The following is a 25,832-nucleotide window of genomic DNA, read 5'->3' on the forward strand; positions in this document are numbered from 1 at the left end:
AACAGTCCTCCTCAGGGTTCCAGGTGCTCCTGGAAGGGAGAGTGGCAGCCAAGCCACTTGGCTGGCCGAAGAATGGCCCGTGTGGTTATGGATGCAAACATCACCCCCTTCTTCAGCCCCTGGGTGGGAGGAGAGCCAGGAAGAACTTTAAGCAGATACATGAAGGTGTACATGTTTGTGCCCAGCTCAGGCCTCCACCGTTGGTGAGTTCACACCTGCTCGGAGAGACCAACGTGGGAAAGGAGGGCAGGACGGAGGACCAACAACCTGCAGCAAGTCCCGGGAGACCGGAAAGCCCCAGCAAGAAAGCTTTTACCTGCTGTTGGTTCCACTTGAGATCAGGGATGAGGACAAAGCCATCAGAGGGATCTGGGTTCTCAAAAACAATCCGGTCGGCTTCCGCCTTCTTATCCAGAATGTTGTACACCCACTGGAAGGAGTGGGGAGAGAGAGGGTTCACACAGCTGCTCATGACCTCAGGGGAAACACCACAGACTAGCCATCAAGGGCCATTAAGCTCAGGGGTTCTAACACTCCAGCTGCCTTGTCCCCATCGCTCTGCTCTCGGGGGTCCAGAGATTTCCCCTCTCCCACCACTGCCATCCCCTCTCCCACCACTGCCATCCCCTCATGGGCACTGCAGCTTGGACTGGTCCGAGCCCTTTAGGTCCTTCCTGTGGACATGCCACGGACATGCTCACTGGGCCTCACAGGTCTGGTCAGCGTCCATCCCCTCCGTTGCCCCCAGGACTCGGGGATGGCTATCTCCATAGGCCCCTCCCCACTTTATTCTGGACCGCAGACAAAGCCGGTCACAAGGAGCTCCTTCTGCCCAGCAGGGAAGGACAGGCCGAGGGCCCAGACATTAATGCCTGTGGGCTTCGCATCCAGCTGGGTGGGACTCTCGCCAGCGGTGGGCTCGGGGCCTCTGGAGCTGCAGCATACTCAGCTGACATGGGCCCTGTGTCACAGAGCAGAAGTGGCTCAACCCGGAGATGGCAATTACGCAGACCTTTCCTGTCAGCGCAGGGCCTCCGGCACCACCCCCACAGACCTTTTTATCAGCTGCTGGCAGTCTTCAGAGAACCCTTCCCTGAGTTCGAGTGTGGATCCCAGGACATCCCTGGGCCAGGGTCCCGGTGGCCTCTCTGAAGAAGCCAGCCTGCAGGGAGGTTAAGATAGGAAAGACCCTGTTCTCGCAGGGCTCAAACCTACAGACTTCTTTTCTGCTCCACTTCCCCAGAGCTCTGAGTCAACTCTCAGCTTGAAATATGAGAGAGGAGCCTGCTGGAGAGCCAGAGACAGGGCAGCGGCTGGACTGGCCCTTAGGAAGGACCTCCCAGCTCGCTGAGGGGGCTGATCGGGGGGCCAGGGCACCCGCACAACCAGCCAATGGCAGGCTCCTCTGCCCATTCCCAGAAGTTCTGGCACAAGTGGAGTCCGCGAAGGCCCACGGCAGTGGGGGCTGGTCCGAGTCTGCCCACCTCATCCCGAGTCCACATCCTCCGCTCCCAGCTGGCACGGCTAAGGTCAAATGTGACTGTCTGAGACAGAGGAGGGAGCAGAGGATACCTGCCTGGGGAGATCCGGGGCTCCCAGACCTCCTGTTGGGCCCACAGGTCAGTCACAGTGGGGCTCACCCACTACAAAAGAGAGGCCTTCCCAAGAATGCTGGCTGTGCCCCCTTCCTGGGACTAGGCTGGAGGCCAGCCAGTAGCGGCTTTCTCAGGCCTCAAGGGGCCATGGGGATGCCCAGCCCAGCATGTGGAGACAACCACAGAGGCATTTCCTTTCCCACTGGAAGGCTCGCTGGGAATGTGCTATAGGAAAAAAAAAAAAGCCAGAACCTGACCCAAAGTAAAGGGGAAGAGGGAACAGGATGAGAACACTCTGTGGAGAGCCCTGGAGAGGCCTCCCTGGGGCCTCCGCTTATCTCTTGCCCACAGGTAAGCCACCCCCACTCAGACTGGAAAGCTGTGTGGTAGTCGATAGAGAACAGACTGGTTCTGGACCCCATCAAAGCTTGGTTTCCTCTCCCACCTCACTAACTAGCTGACACCTTGGGTAAGTGGCGTACTCTCTCTGAGCCTCAGTTTCCCCCTTTGAGAGGGGCGAATGATACCTCTACATCAGGGTGGAGTGGAGTGTACAGGACTGAGAGGACCCAGCACAGCACAGGCCCTGAAGAGTAGAGGCAGGTGCTGGGAAAGCTCCCACGCAAGGGGCCGTCGGGCTGCAGCCCTGTGATGACAAGAATGGGCGCTCTGCTGGAGGCCAGGCACCGAGAGGAGGCGAGCAAAGATGAGGTGGTAGAGAGCAGCCTACCACGTGCCCGGAGCCCAAGGGCCTCCCTGGGATTCCCACTCACATGCACTGGTGTCCCCATGTGGCAGGTTAAGGAAAACGCAAACACGAGAAGTCCACCCAATTCCAGCCCAGAGCCCGGCCCCAGAGCCCACACTCCAGGCCACATAGGGAGGGCCTCTGGGAGAGCGGGCGGGACGTGGATCCACGTGAAGGCCCAAGCCAGCAGCCTGGATAAGGGGGAGGGGGGGCGCCAGGGAAGAGAATTCACACAAATCACAAGGTGGGGTGCATGCAATGGGCAGTGAGCCCATCAGAAAGCCAGCCCGGAAGATGCAGCCAGCCCTGGCTTCTGGAACACACCTGCCAGACTGCCTTGCAATAGGTGACACTGGCAATTCCCCTCCCTGGGGATACCTCCCTCCCCGTCCACTCTCCTCCTGCTGAGTGCTCACCCACCTGCTGCCCTGCTCCTGGCCACCCTTGCCCCGCCCACACCTCCAGCTGTCTCAGCTCTGCCCCGGCCCAGCCCCAGCCCCACACATGCCCAGCAGCAGCAACCATGCCTAGTGCCCAGTGCCTGCTGGGATCCATGGCGGGTGTGTGGTCGACAGCACCCCTCAGTCCCCATTGGAACTGCAGGTGTGAGAGCGCCTGGTCTTCTGACTAGGTGCACCCGCCTGCTCCTGGCCCCTGGTTGCCTTCTCCTGTTGTCACCTGCCCATCCCCGGGGCCTCTGTGCCTCCGCACTTCTCTTCCCTCTGCTTGGAACGCCCTTCCCCAACCTGTCCACTCAGCAAACTTCTATTTGTCCCTGAAAACCCAACTGGACGACCCCTTCCTCTGGGAAGTCCCCGACTGTCCTAGCTAAGCAACCCCCTTCGTGTCACTACCAAACCTCGCATACAAACCACCTGTGGGATAGCATCCCATTATATTGCACTCAGACTCCATATCTGTCACCCCTACAGGACTCTGGGGACATTACAAGTGTTTACCTTGGTGACCCTCCAAAGCCTAGCACATGGCCTGGGACATGCTCAATAAACCTAACGACTGTTGTCTGATGAGCCGAGTGCTTGTAAACGTAAATAGAAATAGTCAAGAAAAAAACACACAAGTGCTTGTGTCAAACAGAATTTGGCACAGTAGTGGGATTTTGTATTATTTTCCAAGACGACTAGACGGTAGTATATAAGAAAGTACATATACCACTCACACCAACTTTAAGGGCTTCCTCCTTTGGATTCCATATTTGTACAATCAGTGCCACAGAACATATGTTCCAAGAGATCCCTCTAGGACCCTGGAGAGCAGCAGCTGTATCTAGGAAGACAGAGATCTAGCTCCTTTCCACTTAGAAGACAGAGAGAGCAAGTGCAGGGACTTAAAAACAAAAATCGAGCCAGTTTGAGCCAGAGGAACTGGTGCAAATACAGCATGGAGGGCCAGGGCTACCAGCCAGTGGGGTCGTCCCTGGGGGGAAAGAGCGCTGTCGGCACACAGGGCCTCCTGTGCATCTGCCAACCATCTCCACCCTTGTTTTTCCCAAGCACAACTGGCCTCCCTGGCAGGGCCCCCACACCCAAGGTCCCTGCCCTCCTTCTGGCCCAGAGGAAATGGCTCCGAGTGTCCTGCACGTGAGCGGCTGCCATCGCTATGACCTGAATCATGGCGAGAGGAGGTGAGAAGCGTTCAAAGAGAACAAGGGGGAGTGATGGACAGACAGAGACGGTGAGAGCCAGTGAGTGAGCAAGGCAATGCCTCATCCATCATATTCAATGCTGAGCATTCACTCGGGGCCAATTCCAGGGAGAGGCTCTGGTTGGCACTGGGTCTCAGCCCAAGGATAAGCTGGGATCTCTGAGCTAAATGGCCTTGCATCTGGTCTAGTCGCAGAAGACGCTGCCAAACCTCACATTAGCCCGAGAGAAGAGGTCCTGCCCTGAGCTGCCGGGGCCATCAGGACCCTGCCCTGTAGGGAGCAAATGCAAGGGGAACAAGCAAATGAAGTTTATACTCTGGGCCTTGACTTCCAGAGGCAGAACTGGGAATAAAACTCTTGACCGGGGTTAGGGGGCAATCCTGGCATCGGTCCTGACCCATTCACAGACCCAGGTGAGGGCAAAGCCCTTCTGGGATGGTATCAGTGCTGCTGGAGACACAGATCCTTCAAAGGCCTAGAGGCTGCTCCGAGAGGCCCAAAGAGCCTCAGTGGCAGGCCCAAGACAGGGGTCAACTCCCTTCTCAGTGAGGCCTTCCCTGACCCTCCTGGGTAAGAGTGAGCACCTCAGTCCAGAACTCCCTGTGCCACTCGGTCTCTCCCGTCTCGTGCAGTTACTTCTGCATCTGCGTGCGGACCTCTGCAGCAGGAAGGACACAGGCCCCCTGAAGGCAAGTTTTCCACTGTTCCCTCTGCCCGACCCCAACCTGTGGGACAGTGCTGGCCCCTGAAAGAGATGGGAGGGAGAGCCAATCGCCACAGTGAGCCCTCCGTGTCTGCGCCCCATGGGCCAGTCACCTGGATGCTGAGGCTCTGGGACTCCAGGTGGGGTAAGGTGATGTTCCTGTAATCGCTTCCCGTCTCTCGGACCAGGCGGAGGTCCTGGCGCAGGTACTTCTGCAGGTGCTTCTCCGTGGCGGGGTAAACCACGGTTGTCTTCACGTCTGCAACGACAAACACAGCCCGGGGCTGCAAAGTGAGGCACACTCTCTGCACAGGGGCCCGCCACCCTCTGGTCCCCAGCACAGAGCGGGGACCCCAACCCCGTCTCTGATTCCCTAATGAGAGAAGCCAAAGACGAAGAGGTTACGGTCACCTGGAATCCACCCGGCGCCTCATGCTGGTCAGCTCCTGAGGTGAATCACACTCAGCATCCAGGAGCCACAGAGTTTTTGCTGGTGGGTCACTGGGCCCCTTGCCACCCTTCCCCCTCTGTTCTCGGCCCAAGGAATGAAAGCTTTTGGACACTTGTCACATAGCAAATTTCTTGGTATGTGGCTTTCTGGACCTGAAGCTGAAAATCTGACTTAAAGGTAAGTGGCCTCCCTTCCTGCAAAGCAGAGGGGCACAGCGCAGTGGTTAAAGGCATGGACTTCAGAGCTGGACTGTGTGCGTTCGAGTCCTGGCCCCGCCTGTTCCTGCCTCGGGACCCTAACCCCTGCCCAGTTATTTAACCTTCCCAAGCCCCGACTTCCCCATCTGTCAGCTGAGGATAATAATAGCTCCTATGTCGCAGAGTTGGGAGGATTAAACAAATTAATACCTGAGAAGCACCAAGAACAATATCTGACACAAAGTACACGCAATGTCAGTGCTGGCTATTTTTAATCAGCCTGTCTCAACCGTGGCACCACCACCATTCTGGCCCCAATACTTCTGTTAGAGGGGCTGTCCTGGGCATTGCAGGATGTTTAGCAGGACTGCAGCTTCTACCGGGAGGTTAGTAAAACCCTCTTTCCAGCTGAGACAACCAAAAATGCCTCCAGACCGTGCCAAGTCTCCACTGGGGGACAAAACTGCCCTCCAGTTGAGAACCGCTGTTTTTATCAGCAGGAAATCTTGTAAACAGACTCTAGGCTAGGGTCCTAGTCCAACATCACCTGGTTTGGGTTACATCCTTTCCCTATTTCTAATAACAGCTGCTACAACTGTTACCATTTAGATGTAGTACTTGAACATAGATGTTAAGGGCAGGAAAGGAAAACGGTATTCTAAAATCAGCTGGGATGTTTCTCAGAAGGCCCATGTCCTCCCTGACTCCCTTATCTTTGATTCAGGGTGTTCTCCGAGGGAAACCCGAGGAAAGCCCAGTGGGCACGTTTTAACACTCCAGGAAATTTCCACACTCACCTGCATACCTGTTGGCCCAGCTAAGAACTACCAACCTTTACTTTCGTACCTGGTCTAAGGATGTAGGTGACTTGAATCCCCATTTCACAGGAGTCAGGACTCACCGATATCATGTGGCAGAGGCGACACTGGACCTGGGGTCACCTAACCCTAAAGCCGGCGCCCTTCCACCTGCCAACTGGCCCCATATTACTCCAACAGCCAGTGGAGAAGGCCTGACGTGCTACACCAAGTATATGACTTCTGGTGAGGATCAAAGGTCCTGGTCCATCGGCTCTGGGGGGGCAAAGCAGCTCAGCACAAAGACACGGGCTCTGGACCTGAGCTGACATAATGTTCTCCCCTTCCTGACTGTGTGACCTTGGGCATAAAAGCTCTCAGAGTCCCAGTTTCCTCATCTGTTAAAGAGCGGTCATAAAATCCGCCCCACAGAGCTGGCATCAACATTAAACCTGCAGTCTGGGCCGCTGGCAGCACTGCTGTCACCCCGCTTCCTGGGCATCTCTGGATCTAATCCTGAAAGGGAGGCAGAGGCCCCCTCACAACCCTCTGGGCAGCAGCAAACAGATCCTCACTCCTCACTCCCAACACTCCCTAGGAGCCCCGCTAGCGGTCAAGTACACCCAGATCTCAAGACGCAAGAGAATGCTACCAACAGACGGAACGGCATTCCCTTAACTCTTGCAGTGGGCTCTAGAGAAATCCCTTATCTGAGAGCAGCTTGGCAGAGAAGAACAGCCTGGGTTCCAATCCGCACTTCGTAGCTGCGTGACTGGTACATCGTTATGGGAAGTCAGCGAGCAGTGGATGGGAAGCCTTTAGAAAGTGTCCCCACAAAAAAAAAAAAAAAAAAGAAAGTGTCCCCACACAGAGAAGTGCTCTTCAGATACTAGCTCTCCTTGTTGTGTTTGCGGTTACTCTGGTAGCCCGGGCTGGCAAAGCTGTGTGCAACGGCACTCCCTCGGTATGGGGGAGATGGCCGGGGACAAAGGCAGCGTGCACGTTGGAGAATGGCCTGCCCTGCTGGCCAAGAACACACAGCCCTGGGCTCACGGCCTGGGGCTTCCTGGCTGTTCCAGATCAGAAAGCCGCTGGGCCCACGAGCATGCCCCTGTCTGCCAAGGCTTGTTAAAGACTGCCCAGCCACCCAGGGTGCTGGGAAACAAGGGCCTCCCCAGGCCAGCCCTCTCCTGCCTTCCCTCTCAGTGGCAGGGAAAACACAACAACGCAGTTTCCAACTGCTCACTTCCTGCCATCGTTCTTCCTTTTTTGAGGAACTCTGGCCTGGATGCCTAAGCCCCGTTGGTGGACCCTGGGCTCTCTCAAAGCCAGTTTACCCCCTCGGTGTCTGGTCTCTGTCAGACCACCCCCAGAAGCCCAGGGCAGGGGCAGGCCGGCCTCACACACTGGCATCAGGGGTAAGGGCTGGCTTCCATGTCCCCTGCGGGGCTGCCACCCCCTCAAACCTGGACCACTCCCCACAAACCTGGACCACATAGCCGTCGGCCACCCTGCCCCAGCCCTCTCTCTAAGCTCACTGACCACCATCTCCCCCTTGAGTCTCTGCCAGAGCCACACAGACTTCCTCACAGTCCCACTAACACACCCCACCTCTAGACCTCCAACCAGCTGCTCTCACTGCCAGGCAGGCCTCCTGACCTGAGTCAACGGCAAAGCTCTCCAAAAGCCCATCTTAAGAAGCTCCCTGTACCACACCGCTGCCTGTCTTGCTCGCCTGCTTGCATTTCCTCACTCCTCTCTGACAATAGAGTACGGATTTATTGTCTGATTCCCCCATTAGACTGTACCTTCCAGGAGGACAGGGGTTTCTCTCTGCATTTAAAAAGTTTTTTTTAGGGGCACTTGGGTAGCTCAGTCCGTCAAGCACCTGGCTTTGGCTCAGGTCATGATCTCAGGATCCTGGGATGAAATCCTGCATTAGGCTCCGCGCTTGACAGGGTCTGCTTCTCCCTCTGCTCCCCACCCCTGCCCATGCGCTCTCTCTCAAATAAATTAAAAAAAAAAAAAAAAATCTTTTATTTATTTATTTTTTTGACAGAGAAAGACCGTGAGAGAGGGAACACAAGCATGGGGAAAGGGAAAAGGAGAAGAAGGCTTCCCGCTGAGCAGGGAGCCCAACGCGGAGAGGCCCCTGGGATCATGACCTGAGCGGAAGGCAGACGTTTAATGACTGAGCCACCCAGGCACCCAATTAAAAATCTTAAAAAAAAAAAGTTCTAAAATCATTTTCTCCCCAGCACCCAGAATAGCACTTGGCCTACAGGAGATACTCAATAAACACTGAACAAGTGGATTTAAATGAACCTGGCCTTCTAGACATGAACACCAGGAAGGGCAATTTTGAGCCAATGTTGAGTAAAATCTCTTGGATAACAATCAGTATGTTTGCCAATGCATTTCTCACTGGCAGGCAAAAGCAAACACTGGTGTCTACCCAAATGCCAAGTCAAGGTGTTGACCTGCAAGTGAACCTCATGAGAATTCTGGTCAAGTGTCAATGCCCAAAAAATCTCAAACCACCAGGTAAAAATATGTTGGGGAACAGGGGTCCATATGCGGTCTCAAAAATATCTCCCTACACATTACTTATTAACGACAAAGGGACCAGGTGACCCAAGTTAACATCGCTCCGAATGGGGACACACCGACATCGAGTGCCTCCAGAGGGCTGTGCGGTGCTATTCTGGCCAAAATGCGTGGTCTGAATCTGATCAAGAACGCGTGTCAGCCAGCCCCAATCCAGGGATATTCTGCACAACAAGCGGCTTTACAACCCTTCAAAAGGGTCAAAGCCAGAGAAAACCAAGAAAACAGAAGGACTGTACTGGATTAAAGGACGCTGTAGACTGGACTGGATCCTGGAGAAGGGAGGCGAGTTCTGCTGGAAAGATGGTATTGGAACAATTGGTAAAATTTAATAATGGTCTCGACACTACAAACCAACCTTTAGAAACGTGAAATTTCTGAAAACTGACCACTTCACTCTGGTTCCTAGGAAACACACACTGAAGCGCTTAGCAGGGAAGGGTATGATGTCTGCCACTTACTTTTCAGTTATAACAGTGTAACAAAATATTGTATGTAGAGAGAGAAAAGGCAAATGTGGCAAAATGCCAACAATAGGGCTTTTTTTTTAAATTTAAGATTTTATCTATTTATCTGTCAGAGGGAAAGAGCAAGCGAGTACAAGCAGGGGGTGCGGCAGGCTGAGGGAGAAGCAGGCTCCCCGATGAGCAGGGAGCCGGATGTGGGGCTCGATCCCAGGACCCTAAGATCATTGACCTAAACTGAAGGCAGAGGCTTAACTGACTGAGCCACCCAATCGTTCCAACAAAAGGGCTGTAGAGTTGAAAAATTTTTTTCAAAATAAAAAGTTAAAGCAAAAAAAAGGTGCTGATAGCCTTTGGACCCTCAGAGCTAACTGCCAACCAACACACACACCAGGCACTGTTCTAAGTCCTATGTGTGTATTAATCATTCATTCCCCACAACCAATGTGAGGTAGGTATTATGATCCCCGTTTCACAAAGAAAGAATCTGTGGCGCCCTCGTTCCCACTGCTCCGTCTGGCTCAGGACCAGGCTTCGGCAGTGGTACCAGGATGCCAACCCCGTGGGCCAGCAGATGAGGCCTGACGACCTTCCTGGTGCCCTCTGCCAACCTCCACTTAGCAAACTGACTTACGGAGGCCACCTGTCCAGGGCGAGCAGGGCCAGCCACCTTCCCCACCCAGTTTTTCCCTGTGGCTAGAGAAACAACAGAAACACACACACACACAAAAAAAAAAACCAAAAAAACAAGAACAAAAAATCCCCAAAAAACAAAACAGCTTGGAACAATGTCAAACCCCTCAAAAGCCCATCTCTCATAATATTCACAATACAACATAGCCGATCCTCGAGCGACAGGGGTTTGAACTGTATGGGTTCACTTACAAAAGATGTTGTTCGATGAAAACGCAATGGGGTACTAGCCTAATGTAAGTGCATATTCGTTATGCTTCTCTTAATAACACTGTCTGTTTTCTAGCTTATTCACCGTAAGAACACAGGAGGGGACGCATATGACATATAAAGTACATTATCAACCGCTTGGGCCACTAGCAAGGCTTCTAGGCAATAGGAGGCTGTCAAGTTATGTGTGGATTTTCACCCGCAAGAGGGGTTTAGTCTGGGGAGAGCAGGAAGGTTTGGGGGGAGTTTTAGCGGGAGGAGTGTCAACTGCATGGGGGATCAGCACCCCTAACCCCTGCATTGCTCAATACATTAATACATTAAGAGGACTTCCCAGATACTCCTCATAAAGCCTGCCCACCTCTCGTGCTTTCAAGCTTTGTTTTTATTTTTAACTCAAGGCGGCCTGGTGCATATGTTAGAGTCATGTGAAGTTTGGTTTTAAGTTTCCTTTTCCTCCCCACACACCACTTTCAATTCTTCCTGCCATTTCTTTGCTTTTGTACTCCTACAGTTCTAAATCACACATATTTTTCTTTGCTGTTCCCCCGTAACTTTTCACTTTTACTATCACTTATTAACTTCCCATTATGGAAGACAAGGGTTCAGCTTTTTACTGGCACCTGCACACATGCATGCACACCCCCGTCCCCCGCCAACCCTGTCCTCACAATACAACTACGTTACAGTGGTGGATAAATCAGTATTCACTGTCAGCACCACTAGGACGACTGAAATGCGGTGCGCTGCTAAATACGATGACTATTTTTCCTTTTTAGCATAATTTTTGGTATATGGAGTGAGTAATTACTCTTTTGTTTGCTCACTTTTCTGTAAACTTGTCACTAATTCACCCCCACATGCACTTCTTCTGTTTATATAAATTTCCTTTTAATGTTAAAACTCGGGAGGACCACAAGCAATGTACCCTCCCGGAGCCTCTGACTCACTCAGTAGGTGCTGTGCAGAGCTGTGCTCTGGGACCTCCGAGGCGCACCACTGTCCTAGGGGGTGCCACCCCTTCTTTGCTTCCGGAACCACTATCTGTCTCTTTCCTCTTTGCATCTTGATTTTACTACAGCAGTGGTTGTCAAACTTCACGCTGCATCAGAATCACCTGACTAAGGACGTCTGTGGTGGGGCCCACCAGTGTGCCTTTTTTAAGCAGTTCCTGTGTGTAGCTGCTGCCACTAGTCCCGGTCCCAGGACCAGGCATCAAGGGCAACACTAAAACACAAAGCCAAGCTGCTTCCAGAGCTAGGGTACAAGGGAGATCCACTTAGAGATCTGAGAACCACCCAGAACATCTGAGAAGGTCTTTATTCTACTGTCACATGTAATTAAGAGTTTGGCAAAAAGAATTCTATGGTGGAAAGCAACGACCCTCAAAATCTGAAAGCTCCATGGTCTTCTAGATTGTGATGCTGCTGTCGAAAAGTGGGAGGTCATTCTGATCCACAGTCCTTTGTATTGACCTGTTTTCTTATTGTCCTCAACGTCCCAATCATGCTGATGGGTCTTGGAGTAGTTTCTATTCATCCCTTGAACTGGTTAACTGTTGAGGCCTTACAATCTCAAAAATCAGTTTCGTCGGTCCTGGGAAACAATCTTACTTCTTTGGTCATTTTCTTCCCTACTTTCCTCCCTGTCTTTTTGGAACATCAATTGGAATATTCATCTTCCCCTTCCACTTTTCTTTTCTCTCCTGTTTTCTCCTGGCTGCTCTGCTTTTGAGTAAGTTTTCTTCAACTTCTCTTCTACTCAAGTTTTTGTTCTGGTTACATATATAATTTCTAAGAGCTCTTAAAAAGTTCCTCATCTTAAGCATTTGATAGATTATAATTTATCTCGGACATTAACAACAGTTTGTGCAAATTTCTTCTCCCTACATAGTTTTCATTTCTTCTAGGTTCTTCTCTTTTCCTTCTTATCTTTATCAATGGACATTACTCAAGTCTGCTCACCCTTGCCTGTCCACTCACTCGTATCTGAAGGCAGAGCACCAGAAAGCTGATGGGAACCTGTGCAGACACAGGTGTGTTCACCTGGAGCTTCCTCTTAGGATGACTGGGCTGTGGCCTCGCACGACAGAACCCCCAAGAATCTGTCTTCTCGGTTGGGCTGGTCAGATTCTCCAAGCAGGGCTCTCCCAGTTTCACCCATGGAGGCGTAAGCCGGGCTGACAGCTGAGAGATGAGGAGGAGAAGCAGCTGGTGCACAACAGGGAGGGCACAGGGTGACCTAACACTGCATATGGAAACTTCCACTTAACCTCTGAGCCCCTCCACCGCACCTAGAATCTCTAGACCCTGTTTGACTCTCTCCAGAGGCTGGATCTCTGGGAGAAGCAGCTACCAGCCGTGTGAAGCGGGACAGGATATATGGGGCCTGCCTGCTCAGGTTTCCCTCCCACACATCTGCTGGGTCAGTCACTCCTTCCCCAGTCATTTCCTAGCCTTGTCTCCTCTTCCTTCTCTAGCACAATTTTTTGCAATGTAACTCCTTTAATGTCACTGTTAATGAGGGTTTGAGAGGAAGCAGATGGGCAAAACGCCCCCTTTTAACTGGAAGCCCACAGCCCTACCATTCTATCTCCCTTATAAGGATCTTAAAAAACTTATTATCGAGGGGCACCTGGGTGGCTCAGTCAGTTAAGCGTCTGCCTTCAGCTCAAGTCATGATCCCTGGGTCCTGGGACTGAGCCCCACATCAGGCTCCCTGCTCAGTGGGGAGTCTGCTTCTCCCTCTGCCTGCCGCTCCCCCAGCTCATGTTCCCTCTCTCTCTCCCAAGTAGATAAATAAAACCTTTTAAAAAAAGAATAAAGAAAAAATAAAAAATGTATTATTGAAGTATACTTGACATACAATGCTGTGTCAGTTTCAGGTGTACAATATATCAACTTGACAATTCTATACATTACTCAATGCCCGCCCCAAGATAAGTGTAGTCACCATCTCTCACCACACCACGTGATCCAGTAACTCTGTTAATGGATATGTACCCAAAGAAAATGAAAACACTAATTCAAGAAGACATATGCACCCCTGTGTTTACGACAGCATTATTTACAATAGCCAAGAGATGGAAGTAGCCCAAGTGTCCACTGACTGATGAATAGATAAAGAAGATGTGGTCTGTCTGTACAATAGAATAGTACTCAGCCATCAAAAAGAATTGAGATCTTTCCTCTCGTGACACCACCAATGGACCTAGACGTTACTGTGCTAAGTGAAATATGTCAGTCACAGAAAGACAAATACCATATGATTTCATTTTCAGGTGGAATCTAAAAAACAAAACCAATGACCGAAAAAACCAAGTTTATTCCAGTTATAAAGTCAGTCAGTCACATAAAGGAAAGGTATAGCATAGGGAACACAGTTAATAAAACTGCAGGAATGACGTATGATGCTTTCTTTTTCTTCTTATCTGCTTATTGCCACCTGACCTATTTGTTTATTTATGGTTTACCTCCTCCAACTGGACGAAAGCTGCTTGAGAACACAGACTTTGTTTTATACATCAGTGTGTGCGCACTGCTTAAAATGGCACCTGACACATACTAGGCCCGAACAATAAGGTTACAGAATAGAATATATATTATGCCACTCTATTTTTCAAAGAGCATGTGCATATGCACAACTGCATACACATAAGAACGCACAGAAAAAAAGTCTAAAATTCAGGGCATGGGCGCCTGGGTGGCTCAGTGGGTTGAGCCTCTGCCTTTAGCTCGGGTCATGATCTCAGGGTCCTGGGATCGAGTCCCGCATCAGGCTCTCTGCTTGAGGGAGCCTGCTTCCTCCTCTCTCTCTCTGCCTGCCTCTCTGCCTACTTGTGATCTCTCTCTGTCAAATAAATAAATAAAACCTTAAAAAAATAAAATAAAATAAAATTCAGGACATACTCTAAGATGTTGAAAGGTTATCTCTGGGTGGTAGAGTTATATGTAATTGTAACCTTTTAAAAAAAATTTTGGGGACATTTACTACATTTTCCAAAACAAATGTGGATCACTTATGTAACAATTACATTAAAAGCTGAAAAACAAGTTGCACTTTAAACAAGCCCCAGAGAGGTTAAGTAATTTGCCCAAGGCGACACAGCCAGAAAGGGGTGGAGCTAAGATCTGAACTAAGCAGCATTGCTTTCCCAATGCTCCAGGGCCATTGTTTCAGACCTTTCCCTAAGAAACCTGTAGGAGCGGGTTCTCCAAAATGTAGCCTTATCAGATAGGAGAAAGGTGATTAGTTCCAACCCCTCCCAAACACAGGTAAACAGCTGTCAGCAAAACCAAAGGGCATAATAAGGTGCCAGAGAGATTGGGCTGCAGACTGGGAGGTCTGGAAACGTGCAGAGCTCCAACAGCAGCGCTGTACTCCCTGTGCTCCCCGGTGAGGGCTGGGGGTGGGAGCCAGGTGGCACATGTCCCTCGTCTCGGGGGGTACCCTGAGGTACTCATCGCCAGGGTACACTGCAGCCAGATGCTGGGCTAGAAAAGGCTTTGGTGGGGCACACACAGGGAATGAAGGCGATCCCACTTAAAATAGGGGACAACGGCTGTTTTGACTTATGTGTGTTGTACCCCCTCCCCCCACTGCTCCCCAACAAAGATGCCAGTGCTGGCTCTCAGGGAAGGATGCCTGTGGTGGGGTCCGAGGAGAAAGGCCCTGTGGTGGTCTTGCAGCCCTTGTGGGGCTTGGGGGAGCAGGGATGTTTTGGCTGCAGGGATGGCCGTACCAATGCATCCCAGATGAACAGATGAACAGCGGCCCTGTACACACATTCCTTCTCTCTGCAGCTCAGGCAGGCAGGCTAGTGTGCGTGCCCTTGGCTAGGCCAGCTCTGTCCCGCCTCCTAAGACCCTTAGGAGTCTCCTGAAAGACCTTCTCCAAGAAATAAACCCACCCCCTGTTCTCCACCCAGACACGAGAGCCCAAATGCTTTGGACGTGGAGGCAGGGCTAGGTAGACGAAAAGAGCAGCTGCCTTTCTTGCTCTCTGCCAAAGCTAGCCTAGCCAAATCCCCAGGAAAACGCTGTTGCACATGAAACATGAAAATGCAAACCACAGACAGTCTGCTTTCCTTCCCATACACATGTTCAAACAAGACTGCTTTCCAGCCGTTACTGATGACTTCTACACGATGAGGTAATTTCTATGGCTCGGTCTGTGGCTTTTGCTCTCCTTTCATTATGATCAGCCAGTTTCAACTTATTTGACCCAGATGTGCAGGCTAGGGGAGCTGGAGAGAAGCAATAGCAAAGCATGATCTGCGTGTGAAGCCCACTCCACCTCCCACAAGGGCCAAGCAGAGCCACCCAGGTGACGGGGCAGATGACCGAGACTGGCAGGGCGCACCAGCAAAGGACCCGGGCAGAAGGACTGGCAAGAGAGAGGGGCTGCGGGGCCTCCTGGGGGACATGCATTATCTTCCCTCCTCTTGGGGATCTCCCCTGACGAGGTGACCCTTTCCTCAGCCTGGCTTCATGGTGGCCAGAGAGCAGGCTGGAGGCTGGAGAGGAGGTGGTCTGTGTCCTGCATGGCAGGGATGCTGGAAGTACTCAAGGGGAGGCCTGAAGAGACTTTCAGATCAAAAATAAACAGGGATGAAGGGTGTGGTCAGGATCCTCCTAGAGGCTTTGGCCGCTCCACAGCAAACCTTCAAACCACTAATTACCTGTCTCCAGGGCAGCTCAGAGATGCTATTAGAGACAGAGGAGAGGCACATGCTGATTTTAGCCAAGCCCTGGATCTGACAGGCTCCTTCCCTCCTCCTCCTCAGTTCTCCGAAGCCTGGGAGGTAGAGGAGGCGCAAACAACAGGACGCGATGGCCCACAAGCAAATTCGACAACTCTGAATGCTTCTCCAGGGCTGCCTGCAGTGGCCTTTGGTTACATGGTCTCAGAGGTGGTCCATTAGGAATGGGAAATACTGCTATACGGTGGCTGTGGGGCTTACAGCACTCCACAAAGCTTCATTTGAACACGGCTGAGAACTGGTACGAAATGAGATAATGGACGAGTGGATGGACAGCCCTGCCCTTAGAGCTGAAAGACCCCTACATCCTCACACACAGGAAGCAGCTATTCTGGGGTTAAGCAGACCAGTCTACAAAAGCTGTTGGACCAAACACTCAGGAGTTCCAAAACATGGCCCCTCTCACAACTTCCTGCCTACAGGCACTTCCTTCTTCACTCAGAGAGGGGCACAGGGACCTGGTCTCAGCGCAATACCCACGGACACCGCCACGTTGTGTGTGCTGGTAGGGAGGGGGCAGAAGATCAAAGGTACGGGGTATATCCCCCACTGAGAGGGGCCTCGGACTACCAGAATTTTAGGTTATCACTCACTAAGAAGTCTGGATCAGAAAAGGACAAGAGAACCAAGCTGCCACAGGCTGGCAGCCACCGCTGGAGCCAAGCAATGAAGTGGAACCAGCTATCCTGTGGGTAATCTGCCTTCGCCCACTGGTCCTGAGTAAGCCGACTTTTCTGCTGACTTGAGCCTCAAGACTGCCACAGAATCTTGGGACTTTGCCCCATCTCGGGGAGAGAGAGAGAACGAGAACACCAGTCTTGTGGTGTTTCTTCATTGCTTCTGAATGCAATGGCTTCTCCTGGCTTCGTGGAAACCATGAGTCTAAACGGAGAATTGAACACGCGGTCTCTGCTCTCAGCTGAAGGGAGAAGATGGGGACACAGAGCAGGCAGTGTGCAAGGGTTCCCTGAGCTGAGGTGGCAGGGGAAGGAGAGCATGAGTCAGTGAGACCACCAAAAGAAAGGATGAACTCAGATTCTGCGTAAAGAATTTTACCCAGGAGTTAGGGGTCTTTCCATCTTGAAATGTCTGCTTTTTGTTATTCTACTGTCCCTCTAAGCCCCAAAAGGGGTTTGGCTCCCTGGTGTCAGGAGCTCTGAAGCACCCAGGGTGAAAAGTAGACAGAAATATGGCATCTTGGGGCACCTTGCTGGCTCAGCTGGTTAAGTAAGTATCTGCGTTTGGCTTGGGTCACAATCTCAGATTCCTGGGATCCAGCCCCATGTCAGGCTCCCTGCTCAGTGGGGAGCCTGTTTCTCCTTCTTCTCCCCACTCATTGCTCTCTGTCGTTCTCTCTCAAACAAATAAATAAAATCTTTTAAAAGAAAAGAAAAGAAATCTGCCATCTTTAGGTGGCTTTAAGTGATGAAACCAAAGTAGTAGATTCCTGTGGGTTCAAAGCCCAGCTTATGCCAGGAGCCCACCCTAAAGCTCTGTCCACAGTGCTGCCCTCACCCAGAACTCCCCTTCTACTTCCCACTCTCCCATCACCAAGTCCAGCCATCCCAGGGGCCACCGTGTCCCCAGCCATGGGAGGACCTGCCCCCGCACACCCTAACCCACCCGCTCCCAGTGTGCACCCCTCCATAGTTCTGTGCTCTCCATTAGTATCTCACAGGCCATTTCTGTAGACAGGTGTAATTCACCAGAGTTTGGGGTCCACGTATCTTGGGAGAATGCAGTACTTGCTGATGAACTGACAAGCCCCACACAACAAGGTCATTCAGGCTGTGAAGCAAGGAGGCAGAGGCTCTAATCCAAGTTAATCTGATCATCTGCTTCTTTGTTTTGTTTGGTGATTGGAGGTTAACATCCTAAGAAATATCTACCCAAGCATCAAATGAATAAATTCTCAAATAATTCAAAAGTCTAATCCCCAAAGCTTTTCATACACTAACAATAGTTGGATATTTACTATCCCAAACTTTAATGAATTTACATATATATGAACATATCTACATAAAGATCTTTTTCTAAGATTTTATTAATTTGAGAAAGAGAGAGAGAGAGAGCGTGCACGCACAAGGTGGGAGAAGGGGCAGAGGGAGAAGCAGGCTCCCCACCAAGCAGGGAGCTTGACGTGGGGCTTGATCCCAGAACCCTAGGATCATGACCTGAGCCGAAGCTTAGACCTCAAATGTTTAACCAACCGAACCAGCCAGGCACCCCAAGGTCTTTTCTTTTTTAAGTATAAATGGGCTGATCCTTTATGTGACCTCTGGCCTGACAGTCTATACCTCGCTGGCTCCAAGTACCCAGGCACAGAGGAAGGGAAATGAAGGCTCAACCAAAGGGCATAGAGAACAGCTGTACCAACTGGTTCCATCCAGTGCCACACCCTCATCCCGGGGTAGGCACTTAACGCCAGATGAAAACAGGAGGGCTGTCCTCCAACGATAGAAAACCATGGACTAGAGCAGTGGTAGGCAAGCTTTTCTGGAAAATGTGACGTAAATATTTTAGGTGTTGTAAGTCATGCTGTCTCTTTTTCGTATTCTTCTCAGTTTTCTTGTGTTTCAAACGATCCGTTAAAAATGTAAAAACCATCCTTGGCTCACAGCCCATATAAAAAGCAGCAGCCCACAAGCTATAGGGGACAGGAGAGTGCGAGGGGTCCAGCATGGGCACGCTCCAGTGTGCCAAGCGGCGCCCACGGGGCCTGCTCCCCATCCACACAGCACTGGGCCAGCTACTCATCCAGGACTGTTGTGGAAATAGACCTACCAGTGGATGATGAACAAAGCCCACATCAGCTCACCAGACTATCAGCCTGCCTCTTCATTTTTAAACACAAATGAGCTAACATTCACCAGACATTAAGAGAAAACCAGCAGCCTGAAAAAGAAAGACCAAAATAAACAACCAGAACCAGATCCCAGAGGAAATGAGATCATGGAAGGGTCAGGAGATAATTTTTTAAATAATTCTAATTAGTGTGTTAGAGAAAGTCAATTTGGACCTGTAAAGCAAGAGCAAGATGCTAGGAAAATGAAACAGAGAATCAGAGGGAAGAAAATTAAAAATATGATTGCCAAATTAAAACCTTCACTAGAAAGGTCTGGAAGATAAAGTTGAGACAATCTACTGGACTGTAAAAAGAAAAGACATAAATGGGAAAAGTGGGAGAACAGAAGCAATACACAGGATCACTCTAGGAGACTAACATCTAATGGGGTTTTCAGTAAGAGGAAATAAAGGAAACAAAGGGAAGGATATTATCAAAGAAATAACAGAAAAAATGTAGAGCGGAAGAATGACCTAAGACTTTAAATCAAAAGGGTCCAAAAGTACAATGAGTGAAAAAAAAAAATTCAACCTTGACAGCTGTACAATGCTTCAGTACACCTAAGATAAAGAGCGTACTAAGATAAGCTTCCAGAGAAGAAAACTAACAAAGCAAGAAAAAATAAAAGAATGAAAATGAAAAACCAAGTTAACTGTAAGAAAATGAAAATCTATCATCAGATACCTTGTTAACAACAATGGATATCTGAAGTCAATAGATCAGTGTCTTTAATGTTTTGAAGGAAAAGAAATTTAAATTCTGTATTCGGTCAAACCATCAATCAAAAGTGAGGGCAAAATAAAGGATTCTAGGTTTACCTTTCATGTGTTCTTTCTGAGGAAGTACTTAAGACTGTACGTTAGCTAGGTAAGAGACTAAAAAAAGAGACATCAAATCCTAAGAGCAGTCGATCTAACCCAGAAAAAGCTGTGACAGGAAGGCTAAAGTTGAGGGCCATACAGCAAGCCTAAAGAATCAGCTGTCCAGATTGGAGCAGCTGGAAAGTATGTTCTGGAAACAGTATTTCCAGGAAGGAAGGACTTATCATGTAATGAATTATCAAACTAAGTGGCTGGATAATTTCAAAAAACAGAGTAAAGGCTCAGGATACTTTCAGCCACAATTTAAAAAAAACAAAAAAAAGAGGCAACTAGAAATTTTATGAAGAAGGAAAAACATAAAATAATGGTTCAAATATGAAGTAAACTAAAAAGCACCATGATTTGAAGAACTGCTAGGATGTGAGAACAGAACATCCATTTCACCTAGATATTCAGATGCATCCTCCTTCCAGGGGTATGAGGGTCTCAGGCACTGGGCAGGTAGGAGAGGAACCAGAATCCTAGTCCTCTGCTTGAGTGTGTAGCGCACATTAATCTGGCCACATTAATGTAAGTGCTGTTTACAGGTGGGCAGCTCAGAAGCTACTTACAGACAAAGCACACAAGACTTGATTACAATCATGCAACAGAACATACCATAACAATGTGAAATACAAGCATAGCGGACAGAAGTTAGGAGACAGCAAAGCAAGAGGAGGCTAAAAGCATGGATGGATATTCTTAACTGACAGAGTGACAGCCTCAAGGAGAGGGATCAAGGGCTAACAGTTGCAGTATATTTAGGATTCCGAAGGTAATTTTTTAAAACCCTAAAAATAATAATATAAACAAAAAAAATGGAAGGAGGGCAACTGGGAGGCTCAGTGGGTTGAGCCTCTGTCTTTGGCTAGGGTCAAGATCCCAGGGTCCTGGGATCAAGGTCCGCACCGGGCTCTCTGTTCAGCAGGGAGCCTGCTTCCCCCTCTCTCTCTGCCTGCCTCTCTGCCTACTTGTGACCTCTCTCTGTGTCAAATAAATAAATAAAATCTTTTAAAAAAAATTGGAAGGAGAGGGGAGGGAGGGTAAGAAATGTATAAAATGGAACTAAACCTTTCCATCTCCACTGTGGGGGACCAAGAAAGTCAAAATGTGACAAATCACGGAGTTGCATTAGCTTATTTTTCAGTTAAGGGTGTAGAAGAAACTACCAGAAGCACTAATCCCAGAAATTCTCTTCATGGTAGCTGCTTCTAGAAGACAGGGCCAGGGTGGGGCAGAGTGGTACAAAAGCCTGTTCCGGGCCCTGTATATAAGCCTTTCAGTCCTATTTGATGACCTGACCATGTGACTGTATGACTTTGATGAATGGCCTAGTCCTATCACAGAGAGATCTATTCAGTAGGTCCAGATTCTGTATTCGAGAAAGCTCCGTAAGCGTTTGTGATGAACAGTTCTAGTCACATTACTAAATAAATCTCTGAAGTTCCATTCAAACCTGAGATACTGTGGTTCTCTGCTCTCACAGGATACCGAAGCCCATTGAGGTAGGCTAGCTAGCTATCGGATTCCTCATTTTTTACTGAGAGAAACTGAGTCTCAGAGCAATTCCATGACTTGCCCTGGTGTGACCCGCCGGCTGCAAGCCTGGGGTGTTTTCATGTTAGACGATGGGGCTCTTCAGTAGTCGGCCCAGGAGGTAACCTTTCTGGCAAGACTTTCCCTGTTGGTCACTGTTCAGAGACCTGAACCTCAGCTGCAATGAGAGCCCTGCCGAGGACACCCACAGGGGATGGGGTGACGAGCCCGTGCCAGTATGTGCAGGAGTGGAGTCCACAGAGCCTGGTACCGAGCGTTCTCCTCCAGTAGCTGGAGGATCTCCCCACACTGCCCTATTCTGCCAGGGCTGGCCCCAGGCTGCAGTGCACTCCAGCACAGCATAGGCTCCCTTGTCCACCAGGGAGAAAAGAGTCAGGCCCCACAACTTCTCTGCACCAGAAAAAAGATGGTATGCAGAAATACAAGTCTGCTAATGCCCAAAACCCAGAGGAAAGGAGGCCTCAGTCAAACACTTACAGTCACAGTGATTGGAAACCAAATTTGAGAATGAAGGCAGGACTCTACAAATTAGTGGGGGAATATTCTTAGCTTTCAACTCTACAGCCCTATTGTTGGAATGATTGGGTGGCTCAGTCAGTTAAGCCTCTGCCTTCAGCTCAGATCATGGTCTCAGGGTCCTGGGATTGAGCCCCTCATCGGGCTCTCTGCTCAGCGGGGAGCCTGCTTCCCCCCTCTCTCTTTGCCTGCCTCTCTGCCTACTTGTGATCTCTGTCAAATAAATAAATAAAATCTAAAAAAAATAAATATATATATATATACACATAAAACGCGTGTGAATACACATGTATACATATTTTTATATATACATATATATGTAAATATAAAAGAGATACTGTTTAAAGACCTCAAATAAAACAAAAGAACACCCATGCATGGAGTGTGCAGCCCAAGAAACAGAGCGCTCCCAGAACTTTGGACTCCTCTCAGCCCTGTCCCTACCAGGGATAATCACTTTGCTGAATAAGGCATTCATCATTTCTTTTTTGGTCTTATTAATTGTATTATTTATGCATGCATCCCTAAGCAGTATATTGTTTAGTTCTTGTTTCTCAACTTTATCTAACTGGAACCACCCTGTGTGTATTCTGTGTCTTGCTTCTCTTGCTCGACATGGTGAGATTTTTAAAGTGTGTAGCTGTGGTTCGTTTACTTTCACTGCCCGAAAGAAATGGCCCAGTGCAGGGAAACACCTTGATTTACTTATCAAGTCTATTGTTAATTGATATCTGGATTGTTTCTAGTCTTTTCTATCGTGAACAATACTACCAGAGGAAACTTATGGGAATGGTGAGTTTTTAAAATGTTCCTTCCCGGGGCACCTGGGTGGCTCAGTGGATTAAAGCCTCTGCCTTCAGCTCAGGTCAAGATCTCAGGGTCTTGGGATGGAGCTCTGCATCAGGCTCTCTGCTCAGCGGGGAGCCTGCTTCCCTTCCTCTCTCTCTGCCTGCCTCTCTGCCTGCTTGTGATATCTGTCTGTCAAATAAATAAATAAAATCTTTAAAAATAAAATAAAATGTTCCTTCCCATCAAGCCCTCAGTCTGGACTCCGGGGGTCTGGGTTTTGCCTCTGCAAGGAGCATAGGGAGGAAAACTGTGCCTGTAGCTAAAGTATCCAGAGTTCTCAGCAACCAAAAGATGTCATTCCGAGGTTCCCTCTACTCCCTGCCCTGGCCTCACTCTCACACAGATGCCTTCTCCTCCTCTGAACCTGAGATTCCACACCCCTGCTCTACATTGGGGAGAACAATTGGCCTTTTTAGACATGGTCTGGATTTCTGAGTCACACCCCTCTCCCTACTACCCACCCCCTCCTCCCCCAGGTAAGCGAGAACAGAGATCTTAATGAAAGGGCTCCATTGACAGGCCACGGGCGTGAGAGCGTGAGAGCTGAAGAAGCAGAAGATCCAGGCTCTGCCCTGCACAGACGGCCGGGGCGGCACGGACAGGCCAGCCGTCTGGCCGGCTCAGCCCTCACGTTTGCCACATGGCCACAGGGGGAAGAAAGGAAACCTGCCCGTGGTCAGAGTCAGGCATTTTCCCATGTTATTGGTACTGCTCTACTTAAGGCTCATGCAATCTTAAAGGGAGAAACCCCATAATAGAAGATGACTAACACTTACAAATACCCATCATATGCCAGTCACTATGCTAAGTATTTCATGTGCCTTATTTCCATGGGTTATAACCCATGACAGTGATGATGAAATTAATTTAGGAAGTTCAGACCAGCATTTTAAAGGAAACAGACAAGACTGGAATTCAGTTGAAAATACTAAGGGTAAGTATTGTTTTGTGAACCTTTTGTTTCTCTTATATCCACGTGTTTATTCACAACTACTGGGTCACAGTGTAAGATGTATCTCGCACTGTGGGCAGAGGCTAAAACACTTTCTTTTCTTTTCTTTTTTTTTTTTTTTAAGGCGGGCAGGGGAAGAGGGAGAATCTTAGCGGGATGTGGGGGCTTTCAATCTCACGACCCTGAGACCATGACCTCAGCCGAAATCAACAGTCGGATGCTTAACCAACTGAGCCACCCAGGCGCCCCTAAAACATTTCCTTATGTCATTTGTTTTGTAACTATCCCTGGATACGTTCGGTTACTAACCTAATTTAACAAGAACATAACTGAAGCGACTTCCCCAACTACATCTGTGTCCACACCGCAGCCATCAACTGCCCCCTCAAGCTCCGAACAAAACAGCCTCTTTTCTGTTCCTCTTTCCTCCTCCAGGACACATGCTATTCCCTCGGCCCCAAATACTCCCCCACCCCTCCACCAGCTCTTTGCACAGCTGGTTCCTTTCCATCCTGTGGGTCTCAGCTTGAGTGTCACCTCTGCAGCGAGCCCTCTAGGGCCCCCAGCCGAGCAGCCCCTCTCTAGCTCATGGCCACTGAAACACTTGTTTCGTTGTCTGCTGGCTGCCTCTGTCCCTGGACTACAACTTCAAGGACACTGCGAGTATCTAATGCACTCACCTAGCACAGCACCAAACACGGAGTTGGCCCTTCATCTCTGTTAAATGAATACAAAAAACTTACCAAGTCTTCACAGCTGGTGTAATGGCAAAGCCAGAATTCCAGCACAGATATCTGACCCAGCGCTTGCTCTTCACCTCTGCACTACACTAAAACTCAGAAACAGCATGACACTGCCTCGAGCCACACTTACTTAGTAAGTATTAGCACTAGGACAGGACCTGAGCCTGACTCCAATGCCTGGGCTCTCTCTATGGTGTCAACAAGGTGGGGCAAGGGGGGCACAAGTGGCTCGAAGTGGCAGCCTCTTGGGGTCGCCTGAGAATTTGGGAGGGACAAAGAAGGAGAATGCAAAACCTTCAGGCTGGAAGAGAAGAAGAAATCTGCCAGTGAGTGGAGAAACAGCAGAAGAAATCAGGAGAGCAGTCAGCTCAGAAATGTGGGGTGGTGGGGTGGTGGGGCTTCCCTGAGTAAGTAGTATTATGGGAAAGACATCTGGAAGAATAGCCAGAGATGACAGAAAATCTCAAAATGGCAACTGTGCAGGGGGCTCTGGGCGCGGAGGCTGTAGGAACCATGCCTTAAGGCCTCTGCAGGCAGTGTTAAGAGTTGGTGACTCCAAGACTCTGAGATTGGAGAGGTGGGGCTGGGGCCCAGAAGACTGGCACAGAGGCCAAAGAGGCCAGCCACAGGAATACTGTGGCAATGCTGCCACCTCGTGGCTGTGGAACACTTGGCCACAGGCAAAAACTGGGCCGAGTTGGTTTGTGGGTTCATTTTTCAGCAGCATTTAGTGAGCACCTACTATGGGGTCGGGCTGCCGGGAACTGAAAGTGGAGGGGTGGAGGTCTGACATGGCTCTAAACTTCCAGGACCTCTGTTTCCTACACCCAGGCAATAACCAAACCCTGTTGAGTTTACTTCCCTCTTTCATAGTAACTGGCAGCGTCCCATCCCAAACGAGACTGCAGGCAGAGTGGGTGTCTAATTCATCTCAAGCTCTAGGACCCAGCACAGGGCCTTGCACAGGAGAATAATCACAGCAGCTACTATTCAACATGTACTAAGTGTTTTTAAAGACCTTAATGTATCTAAGTCTCATATTCTACCTAGAAGGTACCCGGAACCTCCAAAGAGAGATACCAAGTAGGTCTTTATTTCAATGAGCCGGGAGTCCTTAGAGGGAGGGGTGGAGGACGGACATGGCGAAAGAAACATGGGCATCACCACACACAGATCGTATTTAAAGGCCAGTACTTCACAAAGTCTGACGTGCATGTGACTTGCCTGGAGGTTTCACTAAAACAGATACTAATTCTGATTTCAGAGGGGGCCTGAGATTCAGATTGTCTAAGCAGCTCCGGGACGATAGCCATACGGCTGGTCCACAGACCACACTTGGCGTGGGAAAAAATCTGGAATGAGGTTAATGAACTACAGCCAGATGAGCTCCACGGCTTCCTTCTCTACATCGAGCAAGCGAAGAGTGGCATTTTTATTTCTAAAGCGGTTGTTTGAAAAAAAAAAGGAAGGAAGAATATGTGAAAGAGACCACTGATGCGGCTCATAAAGCTTAAAGTATTTCCTCTCTGGACAGTAAGTCTGCCAATCCCTGATCTAGACCATTACCCAGGGTATATGGCCATACGAGAGAAAAGAGACAGGAGGGCTGAGCCCTGAA

General features: G+C 49.7%; 1 protein-coding gene across 1 annotated transcript in view; it reads right to left on the reverse strand.

The window, feature by feature from the left end:
• DCPS (decapping enzyme, scavenger) overlaps window positions 1-25,832 on the reverse strand; it is a 37,263-nt gene that overhangs the window by 7,178 nt on the left and 4,253 nt on the right. The window contains exons 3-4 of the mRNA XM_046016783.1: window positions 4,826-4,971; window positions 317-430 (exon numbers count right to left, since the gene is read on the reverse strand). Of these exons, the coding sequence (XP_045872739.1) occupies window positions 317-430; window positions 4,826-4,971 (260 nt within the window). The remainder of the gene's footprint in view (window positions 1-316; window positions 431-4,825; window positions 4,972-25,832) is intronic.

This window comes from Meles meles, chromosome 8 (assembly GCF_922984935.1).
Source record: "Meles meles chromosome 8, mMelMel3.1 paternal haplotype, whole genome shotgun sequence".
Lineage (NCBI taxonomy): Eukaryota > Metazoa > Chordata > Mammalia > Carnivora > Mustelidae > Meles > Meles meles.